Source organism: Poromitra crassiceps, assembly GCF_964638095.1.
Source record: "Poromitra crassiceps genome assembly, chromosome: 10".
NCBI classification, from domain to species: Eukaryota; Metazoa; Chordata; class Actinopteri; order Beryciformes; family Melamphaidae; genus Poromitra; species Poromitra crassiceps.
This window is the reverse complement of record NC_139631.1, coordinates 36,378,544-36,402,660: the sequence shown is the minus strand read 5'-3', so window position 1 is coordinate 36,402,660 and position 24,117 is coordinate 36,378,544. Positions and strand designations below refer to the sequence as shown.

General features: G+C 43.0%; 1 protein-coding gene across 1 annotated transcript in view; it reads right to left on the bottom strand.

Moving 5' to 3' along the window:
* Positions 1-24,117, bottom strand: part of LOC310784414 (netrin receptor UNC5D-like) — a gene marked incomplete at both ends in the record, with an annotated part of 230,136 nt that overhangs the window by 28,359 nt on the left and 177,660 nt on the right. Inside the window, 3 exons of the mRNA XM_083645417.1 lie at positions 9,517-9,601; positions 12,567-12,893; positions 17,293-17,478. Coding sequence (XP_083501543.1) covers positions 9,517-9,601; positions 12,567-12,893; positions 17,293-17,478 — 598 coding nt within the window. The remainder of the gene's footprint in view (positions 1-9,516; positions 9,602-12,566; positions 12,894-17,292; positions 17,479-24,117) is intronic.

Sequence of the window (24,117 nt, the reverse complement as noted above, 5' to 3'; positions counted from 1 at the left end):
CATCTCTTTCTCTTATTCAAAGTGTCAAGAAATCCATTCATTTTTAGTGTGTGGCAGGAATTGCGTTGCACCATGTCACCGTGTACAAACGTCTTCATTGTCTGTGTATAATAAATTATACTGTGCAAGACTGAAAAACAACACTTCTTTGTTTGTTTTGAGTTGCGTTGTTTTAATAGGTCCTGTATTATTATTATTTTTTATCTCGCTGGCACGATCTGTAACCTGCAAAAACAAAAACAAACTCTGAAGTCTAACGCATAAACAAGTGAAAACATGTCAAATCAGGACATGGTGAGCGTGTTATTGAGTGTGTGTGTGTGTGTGGCTTGTCTCCTGCTCGCTTTCAACAGAAGATTGCGGGTGATCTCTCCATGACTTTGCATATTAATCATTTTGTGTTTATGATCTGGGAGCGATTATACTGCCTGTACTTAACATCTCTGTTTGTGCTGCCGCTGCTGCGTGAGACACAAGGAATTAATGAGAAGGGAAGAAATGTGCGAGCGGAGGTGGACGGTCGTGCAAACAAAGCACATGCCTGTAGGAGTTTGACTCCCTGGAAGTGCTGCTGTGGCAAACAAAACACATGTCTGTAGGAGTTTGACTGCCTGGAAGTGCTGCTGTGGCAAACAAAGCACATGTCTGTAGGAGTTTGACTCCCTGGAAGTGCTGCTGTGGCAAACAAAGCACATGTCTGTAGGAGTGTGACTCTCTGGAAGTGCTGCTGTGGCAAACAAAGCACATGTCTGTAGGAGTTTGACTCCCTGGAAGTGCTGCTGTGGCAAACAAAGCACATGTCTGTAGGAGTGTGACTCTCTGGAAGTGCTGCTGTGGCAAACAAAGCACATGCCTGTAGGAGTTTGACTCTCTGGAAGTGCTGCTGTGGCAAACAAAGCACATGTCTGTAGGAGTGTGACTCTCTGGAAGTGCTGCTGTGGCAAACAAAGCACATGTCTGTAGGAGTTTGACTCCCTGGAAGTGCTGCTGTGGCAAACAAAGCACATGTCTGTAGGAGTTTGACTCCCTGGAAGCAGTGGCGGACTGCATTTTTTTTTTTTTTTTTTGGCCTTCAAACGGGCTTCAAACAGCCCAAATTGAGCTTCAAACGCCCCAAATTTTTCGCCGCCGCCCTTCGGACGCCGGCACGCGCGTCGGCCCGTATCGGCCTGGCCTGCTTGGTATCTAATGCCCGGCATGAATTATGATCCCAGTCCTCTCTCTGAGCACCTTGACTTCAAGCGGCCTGGCCAGTGGCTTTTGAGCCAGTGCAGATGAACAAACCAGTGTGATTCACCTTTGAATTGGGATGTGCTCATTAAAACGAGCTTAGAACAAACAAACAGCTCTTGCCAGTGGTTTTAGGAAAAGGCAGGTTGGATCAAGGCGGTGTGGAGCGACGCTTCAGCAAAGCTCTCTAAGCTCATATCAGTCATCACAGATCAGAGATCTGAGAGCGCTGATTTGTCAAGATCTCCTCAGAATGACAAGTGATTTATCGTCCTCGCGGGAGCACTTTGCTTTGGCACACCGCACACACACACACACACACGCACACACACACACGCACACACACGCACACACACACACAGACACACACACACACACACACAGACACACACACACACACACACACACACACACACACACACACAGTGACACAGAGAGTTTAAACACACAGGTAGAGAGTTAAGAGCCATCCCTAATGATACGCTGCTGTATTAGTGCAGCAGCTGTTTTTCACCGGCTTCATCCTGTTAATGTATGATTCAACACAATCTGCTGTTAAACAGAGCCTGCATGTTAATGTACGTTTCATATCCATCACATCTATTCTCTAGGGCTCATGCAAGGTTCTCTTGGAATTTGGAAGTTTTGTTTTAGAGTTTTCTGTGAAGTACAGCATAAAATGATGATAATAATAATAATAATAATAATAATAATAATAATAATAATAATAATAACAACAACTAGATAAATAAAAATGACCCACTCAGCGGACTCAGCATGGAGGACTCAGAAGTACCTCCAGCAAATCGCATATAATCCATTTCCGCCCCCAACTCTTAGAAAGTTCTCCGCCTGTCTTTCTCTTGAGAGAAGCTTTATGTAAGAGCCATATTATCTGTAATAATGGTAAATGCGCTCTCCTGGTGCTGACACATGCTTCAGACTTGCCCAATTACTGTCTCCACACCCGACCTGATCCACTCATATACTCTGACTGCACAACCGCCGTGCCCTCTTCCCTATTTAGATGAAGCCTCCGGGCTCGCACTCGCTTTTTCTCCATTATGGCAACAGTGGCCCTTAGAGCAGTCCAGAAAGAGAGAGAGAGACAGAGAGAGAGAGAGAGAGAGAGACAGAGAGACAGAGAGAGAGAGAGAGAGAGAGAGACTCTGAGCCTGATCACACATTTAAAGCGAAGTCTAGGCAGGGAGCAGATGACCTGGGCTTTAAGTAGCCCAGGTCCAGATGTGCTCCAGATTCCGGGGGCAACCTGAAAAGAAGTGCCCAAAGGTCCAGCTCTCTTTTCTCAATTCCACTTGTCATCAGGATGAAGGGCTCTATATCAATTCCACTTGTCATCAGGATGAAGGGCTCTATATCAATTCCACTTGTCATCAGGATGAAGGGCTCTATATCAATTCCACTTGTCATCAGGATGAAGGGCTCTATATCAATTCCACTTGTCGTCAGGATGAAGGGCTCTATATCAATTCCACTTGTCATCAGGATGAAGGGCTCTATACGGTGGCTTCCAGAGCCTCTAGATGAGGTGCATTATTTAAAGTGAATGATCCTCGGGGACTCGGGAGCCGTGCAAAGTGGCAGATTGGGCCGGGCCAGCTTAATGAATGCACATATTAACACGCTCCATTAGCCTCACCTTTATTTGCTTGTAGTCTCCCACCTGTTTGTGCCACCGTGATTCTGTCCTTTTTTTTAAGGCCGCATGGCTGCATTCATCAGACAGGCATGTAGAGGTGAAGATCCATGATGCATCGCTCCAGTATCCAACTCCTACTTTTCCTGCTCCTCTTTTCATCATGCTTTTGCAACATCTCTCTCTCGTCTCTACATGCAGGAATGCAAATCGTGGAATAGATTATTTCTCAATCTCCCTCTCTTCTCTCTCTCTAACTGCTGTGAAACATTCATCAAAAGGGCTGATCAAAGACCGTCAAAGGAAACAGCTTGATTAGCAAAGAACAGCTGGGCAAAGCATCACAGTAAATTCAAACAAGTCACTGATCAGTTTGAAAACATTTTAAATAATGTCTTGGACTATTTTCAATAATGAAAACTACTTAACAGCTAACACCCAGTCCAGGTCATATCACAGTGCACGCCCCCTTTCTTTGAGGTTGTATAACCCATTCATTGTTAGGCTCGCCCCCTTTCTCTGATGCTGTCTCCTCACCCATTCTGTCGCCTCACAGCTCGAAGGTCCTGGGTTCGATTCCCACCTGGGACGCTGTGGGCGCTGGAGTTGTGACCCCCCCCATATCTTCAGTGCCTACTGCCCAGGTGGGCTATCTCGTCGAAAGGGCCTTTCTGTGTGGAGTTTGCATGTTCTCCCCGTACCCCCCAGGGGGTTCCTCCGTACATAACCCCCCACCAAAAACATGCAGAAGATCGTCATCCGACCAGTGACGACAACATCTGAAGTTGGTCCAATGATGGTCCAATGAAGGTCCCCGGGCGCTGGAAAGAAACAGCGACCACTGCTCCTGGCCTGCCCCCTGGAGGAAAGGACAAGCCTGGATGGGTCAAATGCAGAGGACATATTTCACCGGCCACCGTCAGCATGAGTGTGTGTAGTGGCCGCATGCATGTGTTGTAGTGTGTTCGTGTGACAATAAAGACGGGCTGCAGTCTGAAATCGTGTTTTTTTTTTTTTTTTTATCGTGAGTTTACCACACATGTGGCAATAACCAATCAGCCCAAGCTATTCCTTTCCAACTGATCCCAATCACCTAATCAGCATAGTATATCAGAGTCCATGTTTTGCTCTGTTTGCTATGTGCTGTGTATGTGCCATGTGTCATTCTCAGTTGCTGATCATCATCGCTGAAGCAGTTGTTTTCGCCCCACCTCCTCCCCTGACCACCACCATCGTCATGACTCCTGATTGAAGAATTCCCTATGGGGGATTTCGTATCCTATTCTTCACTGACGATGCCCTCTCATCATCTCAGGAGAGCGTCATCATATCATGGAGTCATACGCCAAAATTAATTTGTTGTATCATTAAAGATTGTTAAACTTTCTACTAGTCTCTCATGATTGAAATGTGATTAAGTGCCTTGATATATAATGCCTTCATAACGACTATACAACTAATTTTCATACCACTTCATCTCTAAGCCTGGGCTATAATACAGGTCTAGTCCTAGCTATTTATTTATTGACTTGGTCAGTGATTTCAGGAGTGGAGGAGACCGTGGAGGAGACCGTTGTGTTTGACCGTTGTGTATGATTAGACATACGTCTAATCATACATCCAAAGCCATTTTAGTATAATACTGATTTAACCAGGCTTCTCCGTGGTGACAGTCAGGTGCTCCACAATCCACCTGGATGAAAGAGGATGCTGGCGTGCTTAAGACGATAGCAGGGCCACGGCACGGGAGATGAGGGGATTCCGGGGCCGGCGGCACTACCACTCGGTGAGGGGCACACCAAGTGAGGAGGTTGAGGGGCTAGAGGCACTTGGGGTTGTGCTAGAGACACCATCACTGGGACTAGCCTGACCCTGATCACCCGACTGCTGGAGCTGTTCCACGGACAACATCTCTTGATCTGAGGGGGACATGTAACACATAGTAGTAGGAGACATTGCCACGAGCTCTATTCCATCAAATGTATCAGATAAATCTGGTATTCTCTCTGGCATACTCTGAGTCACTTCTATTTCAGACCCACTCTGATCATTTTCCATTCCCTCTAGTTATCACGGAGGCCTGTAACTCTATCATAAGCAGGTCATTCTCTATCTCTTTCTGGATTATAGAATCATAAGCAGGTCATTATCTATCTCTTTCTGGATTATAGAATCATAAGCAGGTCATTCTCTATCTCTTTCTGGATTATAGAATCATAAGCAGGTCATTCTCTATCTCTTTCTGGATTATAGAATCATAAGCAGGTCATTCTCTATCTCTTTCTGGATTATAGAATCATAAGCAGGTCATTATCTATCTCTTTCTGGATTATAGAATCATAAGCAGGTCATTCTCTATCTCTTTCTGGATTATAGAATCATAAGCAGGTCATTCTCTATCTCTTTCTGGATTATAGAATCATAAGCAGGTCATTCTCTATCTCTTTCTGGATTATAGAATCATAAGCAGGTCATTCTCTATCTCTTTCTGGATTATAGAATCATAAGCAGGTCATTCTCTATCTCTTTCTGGATTATAGAATCATAAGCAGGTCATTCTCTATCTCTTTCTGGATTATAGAATCATAAGCAGGTCATTCTCTATCTCTTTCTGGATTATAGAATCATAAGCAGGTCATGCTCTATCTCTTTCTGGATTATAGAATCATAAGCAGGTCATGCTCTATCTGTTCATGGATTATAGAGACATTTCCTGCGATCCCCGCATTCAACAATTCTGCACCACCATCGACAGTGGATAAATCGACTATAGAGCAATAGAGCAATCAAACATCTTAGATCAAGTTGAAGCCGAGTTTGACAGCTTAATGTCACCTGAGCAGGATCATGCATTTGTGCGCTCTGGACCGGAATCATGAACAATAGTTGAGTTTCTTTCCATCCACCTGTTTTTATGCGAAATTTCAATTTGCAACTACAGATTGTTTTTTTTGTTTTTTTCTGCGTGCGCACGTCCACAGAGAATCGTATGGAGAGCCTTAACGAGCGTTATAACGACCCATGCAGGTCAGCAGGTAAACACTGTCCATCTGCTTATATTACAGATATACAGAGCAGGTTGAAAATCGGCAAAGTTATCCATGCAGCCCGGCCAGTCACTGTGGCCAGCTTTGACTCTGACCAGAGGCTGAGGCATCATGTCACATCTAACGCACTGTTTCACCTGTGCTGACAAACCACATATGAGATGAATCATATGAGCCTTCAAACTCCAAAACTCATTCCTCCATTCGCTTTGTGAGAAGAAGCATGAGCATCGGCTATGTGCGCTACCGACTTTTCAAATCAAACCGAGCAGGAGGCATCAAGACAACAACAAATAAGCTATTATTTCTGAAATGTTTGTCCACGCCTCTTTCATAAAGTAAAATATTGAAACTCCGGTTTCATCCTGAAAAGCTCATTCCCTACCAGCACAGAGCTGTTTCTGCCTCAATAGGTCGAAGGATTTATGTTACAACACAAAGCGCTCGTAAAACCTTGGAGGCAAAGGAAAATATGTCTGACCTAAGCAAAATCCAGCCTCCAGAAGAATTAGATCAGCCTTTGAAAAAAACAAACTTCAAACACATCTTAAAAGTAAGCTTTAATAGGAATCTATCAGGGTGTGGAGAAGTGGGTTGGATAGGGAAAAGAATAGAATAAAGAATACAGTTCTCTGCAGGTACTCTGGCCTGCCAGGATAGAGACAGTGATTGACAGCTGGCGAGATGATAAGCACAACAGACCACAGGGAGAAATGGCTGTCTACAGTAAAACACATTTTCACTCATATAGAGCATGGACAAAATAAAATAAAAATGAGAATAATAATAAAGGTAATAATAATAATAATACTAATAATAATAATAATAATAATAATAATAATAATAAAGGTAATAATAAAAATATATAATAAATAATATAATAGATAATAGTAGTAGTAGTAATAATAGTAGTAATAATAATGATAATAATAATAACCACTGTGGCCTAAAGCAAACACAGTCAGGTTTAGCACTAAAATATATTGCAGTATTTCAAAGGTGAGTATGGTAGATGAACCAGTGGGATAAGGGAGACCCCATAGCTGGCAGGGTAAGAAGCTATAAAAGGAGATGAAGGGAGCCAATGTGATACATATAAACTCGAGGCTTGCTTGTAAAGATTTACAAAAGGTAAATCACAGCTTGCACATCATGCACAATACAATTCAACAACACTGCCAAAAGACGATTTGCTGCCTACATCGTAAATCCTGTGAGTAGGAAGTACCGCTGATGTGCAAAACACTTCAGTGAGAAAATACAGATCGTAATCCAGTTAAAACCTAAGAACCATTTTTGTGAAATCCGCTAAGTCCTCAAATGCAACACACTTCCCTGACAAGCAAAACCGACTTCTTTAGGTGCCATTTCCGGGGACATGGTTCAGTGGCGTGTCACAGACACTGCAGCCCTGTTAAGACTGTCATTTTCCAACCATAATGGCTGCATTTTCGGGGGGTCTCTTTCTTCTGTCACTTAGTTCATGCTGATCGTCGTGAATAAACAGTGACATTTCAGAAGAAGCTGGAAACCCTTGTGGCTCTCCGCAAGGGAAGGGCAAGCAATCTCCCCCAGAGATGGTCCATAGTAGGGTCATTACCTAGCCGTGATCAGAATGCATAATGCGTATACTGCTGAGATGTATATATCATCACCGCTGAAACAAGCAGCCTAGGTCGTGACCCTCTCCCCGAGCGCCTCGCTGTTGACAACACACAGAGTGTATAACTACATATTGACTCTCTGCAGAGTTGCGGGGACAAGAGAGAGATTGGAGGTTTGACGCCCCCCCCCCTCCTCCCAAACAAGGCCTCTATGCATGACTGCTTGACTTTCTCCACAGCGGCTAGGAGATCAAAGCCCGGACACCCATATCGTGACACCTAGAGGACTCCCATAGAGAGCAGGAGACATGCTGCGGTGCCACCTAGAGGACTCCCATAGAGAGCAGGAGACATGCTGCGGTGCCACCTAGAGGACTCCCATAGAGAGCAGGAGACATACTGCGGTGCCACCTAGAGCAGTGATTCTCAAATCCGTGGCACTTTGCCAGCGGGTCCGCGGAAAGTTTTCAGGAAAATAAAAATAACAACTTTTTTGTTGTTGCAAAAAAGTTCAACGGAAATATTGTATGCTTTAAATCTAAAATGGTTCATGGATTACATTCTAATCTAACAAACCTATCAATTTAAAAGTCAAGCACGTTACCATGGAAACAATTAAGCTTAGCCCAAAATCACAAATCAGAATGAGGGGGTCCCCATTATATTTTCTCTCTTGTAAGGGGTCTTTGGCTGAAAAACAATTGAGAACCTCTGACCTAGAGGACTCCCATAGAGAGCAGGAGAAACACATTTTCTTCTCATACAGAGCCATGGAAAAAATAAAATAAACATTTTAATAATAATAATAATAATAATAATAATAATAATAATAATAATAGTAGTAGTAACAATAATAATAATAATAACAATAACAATAATAACATTAATAATAATAACATTATTATTATTAATAATAATAATAATAATAATAACCACTGTGGCCGAAACCAAACACAGTCAGGTTTAGCCCTAAAATATATTGCAGTATTTCAAAGGTGAGTATGGTAGATAAACCAGTGGGATAAGAGAGACCCCATAGCTGGCAGGGTAAGAAGCAATAAAAGGAGATGAAGGGAGCCAACGTGATACATATAAATATATTGCTTGTAAAGATTTGCAAAAGGTAAATCACAGTTTGCACATCATGCACAATACAATTCAACAGCACTGCCAAAAGACGATTTGCTGCCTACATCGTAAATTCTGTGAGTAGGAAGTACACTTATCTATTATAGTACACTTCGAAACACTTATTTTACTTCAGTGAGAAAATACAGATCGTAATACAATTAAAGAATACAACTAAGAACCCTTTTCGTGAAATCCCCGAAGTCTTCAAATGCAACTCACTTCCCTGACCGACTTCTTTAGGTGCCATTTCTGTTTAGTAATATTGAACGTGTCTGAATTGCAGCAAAAATGACACTGAACGTCCTCCAAGTGTGAAGTCGATCGGAAGAACGGTTCTTGACATATTTTCTTTTCACACACACTCACATACATACAGTACAGTACACACAGAGATCCCTCATTTTATGGATATATCATAACACATTCAACTTTATACTTGCAAAAAAGAGAACCGCCTATGTATCATAAAACATATAGGCACAGGTTCATTAACACTAAACTCAGACCATAAACACATTTCTTTGACATTAATTAGCTTGAATCTAATTCTGTGGTAATGAAGACGTCAAAAATATGGCGTTAAACTTGTAACTTTCTAATCTGCTTCAGTAGCGCTAACAAGGAAATCGAGACTTTAGACGTGAAAGTCCTATGAAGTGTGTGGAGAACCTATCGGCTTGCGAGACTAAATACTGCCGCTCTAATGAAATGTAATGGAGAATATGAATAATTGAAGGAAGAAACTAGAGGAAAGGGGACAGTGAGGACATAGGAAGTCAGAGGAGATAGATGATGAGACAGGGCCAGACTGACAGACAGATGATATTTGGGTAAACTCTGGCCTCACCTTGGCTCTCCCTGATTGATCACCATGTACATCTCCCAGGACATATCTTCAGCCACCGCACCGTGAGGCACCAGCAGGCTGACCCCTGGAAAACACACACAAATATGTCAACAACTCCAACAGCCTGACAGCATAGGGCAGGGATGGGCAACTTTGATGAGGGCCAGATTGCGACCGTGCACTTCCACCAGTAGCCTACTGTAACACCATCACTCCTAATTGATGGAAAGGACTGGTAATCAAAGTTTATTATAACAACATTTATATGTTTCATATTCAAATTTGACTAATTCTTACATTCAGATGACACCAGAAGCTTTGCTGTAGCTTTAAAACAGCCCGCTACAGCAATTTGATGGGGTACACGCAAATATGTCATATTAATCAGATTAGTAATGTTGCATGTGCAATGTGCATCCTGGATATAGTTTGTTACAATAGCATGACCTCAAATGACGTTAAACAGTATGTGGATGGATAAAGCTAACGCCATTAGCGCCATGTTCTGGGATGTACAGTAAAATAAAAACACAGATTTTGGTGGGTTAAACCTAACCAAAAACGTCCACCTTGTAAAGAAAAAAGGTGGAAATTGACCCAGGGGCCACACTGAGTGAGGTCGGGGGCCGCATGCGGCCCACATGCCGCCAGTTGCCCACCTGTGGCATAGGGCAAAAACCAAGGTCCTATTTATTATAGAAGTCCTATTTATAAAATTACTTCTCCTTGATTCAATTGTGCGATCATATCAAAGAAACCGTAAAAATGCCATTAATGAGTTGATTAACGTTAGAAAGTAGTTTTAGCCTTTGATGTACAACTGGGGAAAATTGTACGTCAAACAAAATTGGATACAATCTATCTAATCCACTGGTTTGGACATTGAGATATATATTTAATAAGTCGCATATTCGGTTTGAATTTAGCTAACAATCCATTAGATTCGAAACAATCTTTTTTATTTTGTTCTCCGGATAAATATTCACTAAACTTTTGCTCATGTAACATCTTTCAAGAAGGAAGTGGAGATTTCTGCAGTGTGTCACCAGAACACTGCTGCCCAACACTGTTGGCTGGCAGTGACACTCTTCATCCACTATGTGAAACCAGAACACTGGTGGCTGACAGTGACACTCTTCATCCACTATGTGAAACCAGAACACTGTTGGCTGGCAGTGACACTCTTCATCCACTATGTGAAACCAGAACACTGTTGGCTGACAGTGACACTCTTCATCCACTATGTGAAACCAGAACACTGTTGGCTGGCAGTGACACTCTTCATCCACTATGTGAAACCAGAACACTGTTGGCTGGCAGTGACACTCTTCATCCACTATGTGAAACCAGAACACTGGTGGCTGGCAGTGACACTCTTCATCCACTATGTGAAACCAGAACACTGTTGGCTGACAGTGACACTCTTCATCCACTATGTGAAACCAGAACACTGTTGGCTGGCAGTGACACTCTTCATCCACTATGTGAAACCAGAACACTGGTGGCTGACAGTGACACTCTTCATCCACTATGTGAAACCAGAACACTGTTGGCTGGCAGTGACACTCTTCATCCACTATGTGAAACCAGAACACTGTTGGCTGGCAGTGACACTCTTCATCCACTATGTGAAACCAGAACACTGTTGGCTGACAGTGACACTCTTCATCCACTATGTGAAACCAGAACACTGGTGGCTGACAGTGACACTCTTCATCCACTATGTGAAACCAGAACACTGGTGGCTGGCAGTGACACTCTTCATCCACTATGTGAAACCAGAACACTGGTGGCTGACAGTGACACTCTTCATCCACTATGTGAGTGGAAAGTGAAGAGCAGAGAGTATATTGTATAAGCACTGCTTTAAAAGGTGCACAAGAGCAGAGGGAGATGACAGAGAGACACAGAGGTTTTTGGCAGGTCTATGGAAAGTGAATATTTCGTGATAACTCTGCCACCTCCAAACTGTGCATTCCAACTGCTTTCATTCAATACACATGAGATTCCGATGGCGGCTCTGTTGGCACCATGTGACGTTAGGGGGGAAAGAAAGATGCAATGCGAGACTGTGCAGCTCTGTGATGGAATTGGTGCAAAATACAAAAACCCCAAATTTCAAAGGACACACCAAAAGTGGTTCTTTGAACTGTAAAATTGTGTGAGGTCTTTTGTACCGCTGTTGGTGCGGACCGCTGACCCCGCGACAACGGCGGCGGTCCACGCAAAACTCCTCCAATCGCTCCCTCTGTGTTGGCGGGCCGCGATGACTGCTTGACCCCCTGTTTGCCTGAGAGAGCCGCCGAGGATGCAGAGGAATAACAAACAGCTACCTGCCTTGGCAACAGCGCCGGCAGATCCTAGCAACAGCTTCCACCAGTTGAAGATTGGTGTTAATGAAGTTTAAGAGCGGCGACGTGGGAAGAACAACTTTCCGCTGAATTCAAAGCACATGCTGCAACTTAATCAAGTTATACTCTAATTAAGCGACCTTTAAGCTAAGCACAATGCATTAAGTAGCCTCCTACTTTCCTTACTATCTTAAGTGTTCCATTATTTTTATTTCCACACTTTTTTCTTTTACACTGAACAGTGTTTAAAGCAATTGATTTGGATCAGTTATTTTAGTCAAAGCACAATGAAAATAGAGGAATTTACCGGGAGGAAAATTGGTAGTAATTGTTACACGTTGGCTGTGTGCATTGTACCTAACAGTTAATCTGGCAATCATAAAAAAAAATCAACCTCTGGGGGCAAGCTCGTTTCAATAACTGAATAACCGGAGCCGCAACTCAACTTGCCCCTTTATGCTAATTTTGCAGAATGCTCGCGCTATTATTAGGAACGCTATTATCCCGATTTTTTCCACCAGGCATGCCAACAGATTTTGATGCAAATCGAAAATCGAAAAAAACAGTTTCCTGCTGATAATGCAGCCTCTTGTTATGGGAACTCAGTGCGCCTGGCGTGACCTGCTTTTCATTATGGACACAACACGGGGTTTTCTAGACAAAATGTGGACTAGTGTGAACACGTGCCGTGAAACTCACCTGTGTTTGGCACCACCAGGCGCCCTCCAGGGTGGCCGAACGTGGCCGTGGTCATCAGCTGCTCCTTGGTGAAGGAGCCCTTCACGGTGCTGCAGCAGTCGCGGCCCAGGCCCCGGGGGAAGGTCTCCGGAGGGGCTTTGGCGTGGAACTCGGCTCGCTCGGCCACGCCCAGAGAAACCATGAAGGAGCTCTGGACTTTCACCTTGATGTCGGGCAGAGGGTCAAAGAGCTCTTTGTCGGCCGCGTCCTGGAAGCAGAGGGGCGTGCTGTAGGTCCGTCCCACCGTCATGTCCGGCTGCATCGACGAGTTGAGGAGCAGCGGGTTGCCTACAGACACGAAGAGACACACGACCGGACGGTCATCTAAAGTCCTATTCACAAGGGACTACACTAGTATAGTGTGGCGACTTCATGTGATTAATGAATTACACCCCAACCTCGACATTTTATGAACCACATTCGCACAGTTTACTCAAGTTTGCCGAAATCACTGGTGTATAAGGTCAAGATGTTACAATTGATCACCCACTGATTTAGCAAAGCAAAAGAGAAAAATGCACTCAAAACCTTCCCCTATAGATTCTGCTACTGTCTTGATTTTTGATGACAGGAGGAAGATAGTTTGGGATTAAAATCACCAACGATCTCTTGATATAGGTCATATTCATCCTGTGCGATAGGGCTTAAGAAACCCATCACTGGGTCCCTCACACTAAAAGTCCAGCTCAGCACCAATTAAAGCAGCATGTCCGGGCAAGTGACCAGTGAGGTGAGGGAGCACAACCTGGGCAGAAGGTCCAGGGCTCAGAGCCATGGTCAGCATGTTGGATTTAATTAGCGAGCGCACACAGCTTGATCTCCATAATCCATCTGCTGGAGTCAGCTCCTCTAAGGACGGGTGAGAGGGACAGGGTCTAGGTGACTGATAGGGCTTTCACACCGGCAGGGCTCCGTGCCGGTTCCAGTTCCAGAACCCTAATCTGAACTGGCCGGCGCGTTCAGACCGAAAAAATAATTGGTTCGGAACCTGAAAAGTTGGTTCTCAGCGGAACCAAAAAATAGTTGGTTTTCCTAGGGAACCGTGACATCATCAGTGGGCGTGTCTCATTCTAGACTGTGAAAATGAGCAGGAAGGAGAAGAAGGCAGTGACAACACAGAGAAAAATAATTTGCAGTGGTCTGCTGAGGAAACCAAATGTTTAGTGGCGATTTGGGCATCTACCGAATCTCAAGAAAAGCTAGAAAGCAGTACAAGAAAGAACAAGTCATATGCCGAACTTGCAGAAGAGATGGCCATGGCTGGGTTCACTCGAACGCCAGACCAAATAATTAATAAACTTAAAAAAATTAAAATAAACTAAAGAAGGACTACCGAATAATGTCCTCCCACTTTGGTTCCGCTTAAACTGGTGTGAACATGGGCTGGTTCGCCAGAAAGCACCAAGGTACTGAGACTCCAGAATGGAGCCAGAGCCAGAACCAGAACCGTGTCTGTCTGAAAGCGCTATGAGGGGAGGCCTTCAGCTCTCAGTGTGGACCCAGCAGACCACAGTGGGTGGAGGAGTCTCAGTGTTGACCCAGCAGACCACAGTGGGTGGAGGGGTATTCATCTGTGGCCATTAGAACCGACACCGCTGCCAAACCAACTGAGAGGGAAGCGCCACTTCCATCTGGCAGACTCTGACATGTGGTGCCCCCGGACTCGCCATGCCAAGATAACGGTGAAGTCACAGAGTCCTTGCTGCCCAGCTGTTGCCTGGCGAGGGGGCACGAAGCGGCTAATGTTGTTTTATTTTTAGGTGAATCGTTAATTTGTTTTATTTTTAGGGGAATCGTTAATTACTGGGATGTGATGAGCATTTTCGTGTGTGTGCGTGCGTGTGTGTGCGTCTTCCTTTTCGACTTGTTCTTCAAAAACTCAACTTGTGTCGTCTCTCTTGCTAGTGGAATTTAGCTGCTGTTCTTATCCAACAGTGGCATACAGTGAGCGAGCAGGTAGGTGTTCAGTGTCTTGCTCAAGGACACTTCAACAGGACACAGGGTCGTTAGCGAGGATCAACCCTGTTATGTGAGACTTCCTTAGCAGAATGCGTTGCCTCATCAGAAAGCAGGAGTAGATAATGGGGAGTAACATTTTCAGATAATTGCTCCCAAGCTAAGGTGCCATATCAAAATGGATTCTATCAACGTGCATTTTCATTCATGAGCGATTTGATACTGACAGCAAAACCACAGGGGACTCTATGGATATTCCACCTTGTGTGCATTTGGCCGAAACTGCAACCCGGCGGACATCGGCCCCTCCGAGCTGACATTCGATCACTACTGAAATCCCCCCCCCCGCCCCCACACCTCTGCACGCACACACACACACACACACACACACACACACACACACACACACACACACACACACACACACACACACACACACACACACACACACACACACCTCTGCCCTCCAGTTGAGTGGAGAATAATCTGATTATCGCTTGAGTGTGCATCTTTAAGAACGGGGACCACGAAATGGAACGGCAGTGGCGAGATGAGAGAAGTTAATGAAATGGACCTCAGGTTGAATACCTTGAGGGATCGCTTTGGAATTGGGCCTCTGATTAAAAATCAGTCAGAAGAAGAAGTCATGTGGAGAGACAGGGTCAGGTCCAAAGGCTCGCTCACTCGCCCGCCTTACGCCGGCTCCTGTAGCACGGAGCTATCCCAAAGCATTTAGGGAGCTTCTAAGTGTAACTTACCCCCCAAAACACTTTTTTTCCGCTTTTAACCAATATGACTTTGGGGGTGGTGTGTGAAGATTTCTGGTCAAAATTTCCACATTTGAGACCAAACTGTTACCATTGTACCATTTGTATCATTTTCAGCAGCATAAGTTCCCTCTATGGGTTCAAACCTGCTTTTTTTGTGCCCTCAAATGAATGGGAGATTTGGTACATCGTGACGTCACGGTGGTATTTGTGAAAAATTGTTTTTTTCCCCCCATGTGATTACTGCAGTTCACGCGGCGTGAGCCCTTTAAGAGCAATGCATCCCTGGGTAATCGCCTACTGTGGCTAATATTAGCCGCTAGTTAGTTATGTTACATGGCAGTAAAACGCGACTGAATGACCAAATTGATATAACTTTTAACCATTTCGAGTAACACTGTTTCCATACGGATCACCAGCGTTAGTTTGTTGTTTATAACGTGGCTATATTCATAACGTTTTCTATGATATCTATCTCGGATCCACTGAAAATACTGGGAGGCGGGCCATAGCGTCTCTGTCGATGATTTGATTTGACAGTTCTGGGCACTGGCGTTGGCGTTGGCCAATCCTGGCGTGTTCCACCCCCAATCGATTGTCTTCTGGCACAAAGCGAGTGGGTTCCAGGACGAAACAGTCTCGAGCCATTTACGTTATCTTTAGAGCAATATTCCTGGAATGCAAGTTTAACTAAACAGTTCCATGTCCTCTGCATTCTACATCAAATTAAGACATTACCGGTTGTATTATTTTGTATGTTACATACTTATTGGCCAAGTTATGTTAGTTTATGGGGGAGGAATTCTGCCAGCTAAAGAATCAAGTATAGGTGGCCATCTTGCCTGCAGAGTTTTCAAATCTGCAAGAAATCTGGGGGGGGGGGGTCAGTCCCCCTTTAAGTATTTAAGGGCTTTTTTCCCACCTGGCAATTATGTAGGCGAGGAAAGCTATTGATTGATTAACTGATTTGCAATTACACACACATTTAAAGGCGCACATGTAAAGGTTTCACCCCCTGCTATTATTTATGCTATTATTTATGAAAAGGATGGTAACAAGAATGGGTTAATATAAAGAGAGTTATATTTATGTTATTATATAAATATAACATATATTTCCCATTCCGACGAATGGGAAGGGAGTGATTGTGGCCAGCGGAGGGCACAGCAGGCGGGCTGTGGGGAGAGAGCTGGCCTATTTAAATAGGATTGATGACCTGCCGGACGGAGACCCAGCTCATCTCAACCCCTCAATCATCCCCCCCCCCCCCCCCCCCCCCCCCCCCCCCCCCCCCCTCCAGATGCATGATGTGGGGCCTTGGAGGAGCCGGTGGACACACGCCCCTCGTCCCCCTTCCCCCCTTTCCGCAGCGGTGTCAACGAGGCGGACGAGGATGGATCGGCCGTCGCCGCGATGGCTATCACTTGTGCTAAACCCAGAAGTGTCAGTGGCAATGATATGAATGCTGCAGCAAGGCTGCCCGGGACAGCCCACAGCCCCGCACGCCTCAACTGACAGAAGTTACTGCTGTGCACAACAAACATGGAATTGATGTTCACTGTTCCATTGATGCCCCTCACATGTTTCCATCAGTGGCTTTAGTCAGTGCAAGCTGATGGAGGAGATTGGCTGCCTGACAGTCAAATGTGTGTTCCACAGGGAGGAGGGGGGCAGGGAGAGCCAGTGTCTATGAAGAGATTGATTCTCTCCAGCTTCACAATAACAGAGGAGCGGGTCTGTCCAAACAGAAGGATAGGTCCTCTCACTGGTTATGGGGTGTAAATCCTAAACAGAAGCACTCACACTGCTCAATGCAAACACATGCCATCAATCACCAGGGCTGCATGGCCCTGTCTGCAGGGTCCTTGATGCCTTCTGGCCTCGGGCGCACTACTGGCCCTCTCTCTCTCTCTCTCTCTCTCTCTCTCACCTTGTCTGGTGGTCTCTCTCTCTCTCTCTCTCACCTTGCCTGGTGGTCTTAAAGTTGAACGACTGGAATCCCCCGGTGAGCGCCGAGGAGTCGATGACGTCCACGCCGCACTCGCTCTGGTTCTTCCGGTACAGCATGACGGCCACCACCAGGATGGCCACGGCCATGATGCCGGCCCCCAGGCCCGAGTACAGAGCCACGTCCCTGGAGCCGTCCATACCTGAGGCACACGACACAGACAACAAGCAAGGCTTATTTGAACATGTTCTCCGGAGATTTCCCTGAGTTATAAAGTAAGACTATGTGAGTTTTTGTTTTCACTTTTAGTGTGGTGAAGGCGGCTTTACCGAAATGTGGGGTGAGAAAATGCTTTTTAAGCTTTGCACATAAAAGAGTATTTTCTTTTTTATTAGAAAACACACAGACACACTGAGCAGGGATATGGAAGAAAATGATCTGAGATAATGCCATTATTACATTCAAGGGCAAACATAGGCCAGAGTTATGTGTTACTCTGGCTACATAACATAAATATATATAAACATAGACAAGAGTTATGTGTTACTCTGGCTACATAACATAAATATATATAAACATAGACAAGAGTTATGTGTTACTCTAGCTACATAACATAAATATATATAAATATAGGCAAGAGTTATGTGTTACTCTGGCTACATAACATAAATATATATAAACATAGACAAGAGTTATGTGTTACTCTGGCTACATAACATAAATATATATAAACATAGACAAGAGTTATGTGTTACTCTAGCTACATAACATAAATATATATAAACATAGACAAGAGTTATGTGTTACTCTGGCTACATAACATAAATATATATAAACATAGACAAGAGTTATGTGTTACTCTGGCTACATAACATAAATATATATAAACATAGACAAGAGTTATGTGTTACTCTAGCTACATAACATAAATATATATAAACATAGACAAGAGTTATGTGTTACTCTGGCTACATAACATAAATATATATAAACATAGACAAGAGTTATGTGTTACTCTAGCTACATAACATAAATATATATAAACATAGACAAGAGTTATGTGTTACTCTAGCTACGTACATAACATAAATATATATAAATATAGGCAAGAGTTATGTGTTACTCTAGCTACATAACATAAATATATATAAACATAGGCAAGAGTTATAATTACTCTGGCTACATAACGTAAACATATATAAACATAGGCAAGAGTTATGTGTTACTCTGGCTACATAACGTAAACATATATAAACATAGGCAAGAGTTATGTGTTACTCTAGCTACATAACATAAATATATATAAACATAGGCAAGAGTTATGTGTTACTCTAGCTACATAACATAAATATATATAAACATAGGCAAGAGTTATGTGTTACTCTAGCTACATAACATAAATATATATAAACATAGGCAAGAGTTATGTGTTACTCTGGCTACATAACGTAAACATATATAAACATAGGCAAGAGTTATGTGTTACTCTGGCTACATAACGTAAACATATATAAACATAGACAAGAGTTATGTGTTACTCTGGCTACATAACATAAATATATATAAACATAGGCAAGAGTTATGTGTTACTCTGGCTACATAACATAAATATATATAAACATAGGCAAGAGTTATGTGTTACTCTGGCTACATAACGTAAACATATATAAACATAGGCAGGAGTTATGTGTTACTCTGGCTACATAACATAAATATATATAAACATAGGCAGGAGTTATGTGTTACTCTGGCTACATAACATAAATATATATAAACATAGGCAAGAGTTATGCGTTACTCTGGCTACATAACATACATATACAGTATAAACATAGTCAAGAGTTATGTGTTACTCTGGCTACATAACATAAATATATATAAACATAGGCAAGAGTTATGTGTTACTCTGGCTACATAACATAAACATGGGCAAGAGTTATGCGTTACTCTGGCTACATAACATAAATATACATAAACATAGGCAAGAGTTATGTGTTACTCTGGCTACATAACATAAATATACATAAACATAGGCAAGAGTTATGTGTTACTCTGGCTACATAACATAAATATACATAAACATAGGCAAGAGTTATGTGTTACTCTGGCTACATAACATAAATATACATAAACATAGGCAAGAGTTATGTGTTACTCTGGCTACATAACATAAATATACATAAACATAGGCAAGAGTTATGTGTTACTCTGGCTACATAACATAAATATACATAAACATAGGCAAGAGTTATGTGTTACTCTGGCTACATAACATAAATATACATAAACATAGGCAAGAGTTATGTGTTACTCTGGCTACATAACATAAATATACATAAACATAGGCAAGAGTTATGTGTTACTCTGGCTACATAACATAAATATATATAAACATAGGCAAGAGTTATGCGTTACTCTGGCTACATAACATACATATACAGTATAAACATAGTCAAGAGTTATGTGTTACTCTGGCTACATAACATAAATATATACAAACATAGACAAGAGTTATGTGTTACTCTGGCTACATAACATAAATATATATAAACATAGGCAAGAGTTATGTGTTACTCTAGCTACATAACATAAATATATATAAACATAGGCAAGAGTTATGTGTTACTCTGGCTACATAACGTAAACATATATAAACATAGGCAAGAGTTATGTGTTACTCTGGCTACATAACGTAAACATATATAAACATAGGCAAGAGTTATGTGTTACTCATAAAAATGTTGGAAAATGAAATGATGGAATGAGGTAGGACGGAGCAGACCAGCTGTCTCTCCATGTTACATTATGCTCCATAGATAGGAATACATGACGTCCAGTTGTGTCCATGTCCATGACTCTAAACTGTTACACATCACACTCAAGCTGCTAACATGGGCTTGATTAGCCTAACTGCCTTTAGACCCACTGGTCTATATCCAATAGCCATGATGGATGTCTCACAGAGAAGGCAATGGGGGCCCATGACGTGTCACTAGTGGTCACTGGCGGTCGCAAAGAACGATCAGAGGCAAATTAATTGAGACTAACCCTGCCAGTGTGATCACTCACCAGATACCAGTTCCCTTTTATGCCCCCCGCTGAATCATTCACAATTACCATAGGTTACAAAGACGGCACCAGGCACACCTCACACCCAAGTGGCAGGCTAATGAAAGCACGCGAGCTAGCACCTGACAATCACTTAGCTGCACTAATGCCAGCGAGTGATTGAAAGCCGCCATGGGAACGCGAGGACAGCTGCACTAACGCCAGAGAGTGATTGAAAGCCGGATCGGGGACAGGAGGACAGCGCTACAAATTGGTCAAATTAGCTCATTTATGGTGATTATGACACATTAATCCTCCACAATATAGCACATGTTCACTTGTCACAACCAATATATCTCCTGGCGCGGAATGGGAACGCAGCTGTGATGTCACGGTCGTCCTGAATGGCGGGCTCTGAGTAATGAGACATGAATGCGTAATGATCCCTGGCTGGGTTAAGATGGGACTTGCTCAGATCAAGGTGAACTAATTGGTGATAATTCATGGCGGTCGCTGTTTACAGAAAACAGAAAAGTTACAGTATGCAGTGAGAAAATGAGTCATGGGTGTAGGTTTGAGTGGGGACGCTAGGGACGTGTCCCTACCTTCTTCCTTTTCTTTTTTCTTTTTGCTGTTGCAAGGTGGACGTTTTTGGGCGTTGGTCTAACCAACTAGGTTAGACCACCCAAATCTGTGTTTTTATTTTACTGTACAACCCAGAACATTAGTAGGGTCATCTGTGGCACTTCCGTGACCGTGGAGAGCGAAGGTCCGTTTCTCAATGGATTTGTCATCTAGGAGGGTTAATAAACAAATTTAGCCGGGGTGTATTTTTAAAAAAGGCGGGGAAAATATTTGAGAGACCAAAATCCAAAATGGCTGCTGTGGAAATGAACTTTTTAATGCTTTGACCTACAATGATGCACAATACATGGTTTCAGAGCTTATTCTGGTCAAGGAATACATATTTGGTATTTATATAATGATTTGACCTATTTTTGACCTTCAAATCCAAGATGGCTGCCAATTTTGAGGCAGTTTTTTCAAAATCGTCATAGAGCCTTCATATTAGGCCTGAATGACAGGTCTTCTCATGATGAGTTGAATAATATACAGTATAAGTACACAGAAGTAATCTCTGAGGTCAATAAAGTCAATGTTTGTGTGTAAACAACAGTTGCTGATTTGCGGTTTCCCATTAAATAGGGTAGGCTACTGAGAATATGGTGTCCAGTTCATCCCATCACATTTTCATAATGAACCAAAAACAATTTTGCACTATAGCCTAACATAAAATAGTATTCTGTATGCAAAGCTAGCAAGGTTACCGTAGTTGCTTGAGCTGAATTTAAAGGTCAACTCAAAACAAACAATGAAATTAACTTTGAAATTAAAGGTCCCAATTCGTGCAGCTGTAACCTCTTAAAAACGTGTGTCTCTGGTCCATAAAACATGATTCTGGATTAATCTGTCGAAAATATAGCAACCCCGTTTGTTGTGACGGAGTTCTCACTTCCTCATCTCGTCGCTTCCCAAGAATGGCCTGTTTCTATAATATATTCAGAACTAACAGTTCCCATTGGCCGCTGAGGGAGAGCCCGCCCCAGGCTCCCAGCGCCAATCAGATTAGCGTCTGTGGACCAGCACGCTAGGTTGCGAGTTATCGTTAACTTAACGGTACTACGCTAAAGAGGACATCTCAAAATGCCTAGACTTACCGAATGCACCTCTGCAGTTGCTGGATCACGTACAGTTGGCGTCGCTCCAGCTAGAAGTGTTAATTTTGTGGCTATAGACAAAATGGTGCAGGTAGCTTGTGTGAGAGAGACCCGCGCAGTATGCAGGAGGAAGCTAGTGACGTCCCAATTCCCCTCTGGGCAAACGAAGCGTTTGGGGGTGTGGCTTGGAGGAGACTGCAGGGGGACGCTGGATAGGGACAAATCCAACTGTGGCAGTTCTGAGCGTGTGACCACTCATTACAGGGAGGGCTGACAGCAGTAAATATGCATTTACAAGTAAAAACAGCTTTTGCACGGAATGGGACCTTTAAAACTGAATCCTAGGCTACTAAATTTCATCAGCACACAGTAAAGGAAACTTGTCTTTGAACTCAGCTGACTGTCTAGTCCTAATCCCTGTTGTGCAATGTCCCTTTTCAGTGAAGTTTTAGTTTTTGTTAAGAGTATGGACTTTTAATCTTGACCTTGTTGGTAGGCAACGGCCCTTTTTCAGTCAAGCATTTTCAGATTAGCTCAGTCAGTCTGTGAAGCAGTCAGTGTCAGCACTTGCGCGAGCTCGCTTTTTCTCTAACTAATGTTAACATTACACACTTTAAGAGACTTTGTTTGAGGATATCAACGTTATTCACTAGTCTAAAGATAGTTCTACCATCAAGAACATATAAAACAAAAGCAAAAACAATTTTTATTTGCAGAAGTCATCATTGATATTTGGTGTTAGCTAACGTTAGGTAACGTTATTATTTTTAGCTAAAGTTAATGTTATCTGTCTCCACACTTCTGTCAACTGACATATGCATTTGCTTTTGAAAATAAACAGCCTGGCTTGCTTAAGCATAACTGAAGATTAAATAGAAATATAACATGACGAATGCATGTACCGATTGGTTGCCCCATCTTCCCAGGAGGTGGTGGTGTAAACATCATCAAATTTATCAAGTCCTGACCAGTCTTGGGCTTTTAATTGTAAGCTGTCCCATTTGCCTTGATTTATTGTATCGGTGGGCTTGCAAGGCTTGTCACATTTTAGGACACATTCATAGGACATTGTGTGCTTTGTCTTTCATTGGGAGGGAAAGCAACTCGCTATTATATTACTGTTATATTATATTGCTGTTATACGCTGTTTATTTTCAAAAGCAAATGCATATGTCAGTTGACAGAATTGTGGAGACAGATAACATTAACTTTAGCTAAAAATAATAACGTTACCTAACGTTAGCTAACACCAAATATCAATGATGACTTCTGCAAATAAAAATTGTTTTTGCTTTTGTTTTATATGTTCTTGATGGTAGAACTATCTTTAGACTAGTGAATAACGTTGATAACCTCAAACAAAGTTTTCTTTTTCTTTTTCTTTTTTATATATTCCCCCCCCCCCCGGTTTTTTATCCCATTTTTATCCCCCATTAGAGCTAACGTAATTTCTTTATCCTGGTTGCTACTCCACCCTCTGCCGATCTGGGGAGAGCCGAAACTGGCTCCATGCTTCCTCCGAGACATGGGCAGTTAGCCAGCTGCTTCTTTTCACCTGACAGGGGAAGCTTCACCGGTAGGACATAGCACGTGGGAGGTTCACACTATTCCAACCAGTTCCCCTCCCTCTGAACAGGCGCCCTTAACGACCAGAGGAGGAACCACATTAGCAACCAGGATATTGCATGTTTTTCCTATACCCTCCAACACTCCATCACTCTCTCACATTCCCCCTGCTCTTCTCCCTTCTCCTGCTCTCTCCTCTGCTCTCTCTTCATTTCTATTTTTCTATATTATCAATTGTTCAAATGTTATCTTTATTCTGTATATTCTTGTTACTGTTGTGTCAGCTAGAATTAGCTAGACATACTTTCTGTGAAGCCCTCTGAGACATGCTTGTGAATTAGGGCTATATAAATAAACTTGACTTGACTTGGTGAAGGGGGTTCCTATATGAAGGAAACCCCCGGGAGGCACGGGGAGAACATGCAAACTCCACACAGAAAGGCCCTTTTGACAACCCCACCCGGGCGGTGGGCACTCGAGGACATGCGGACGGGCACGCATTCCTTCAG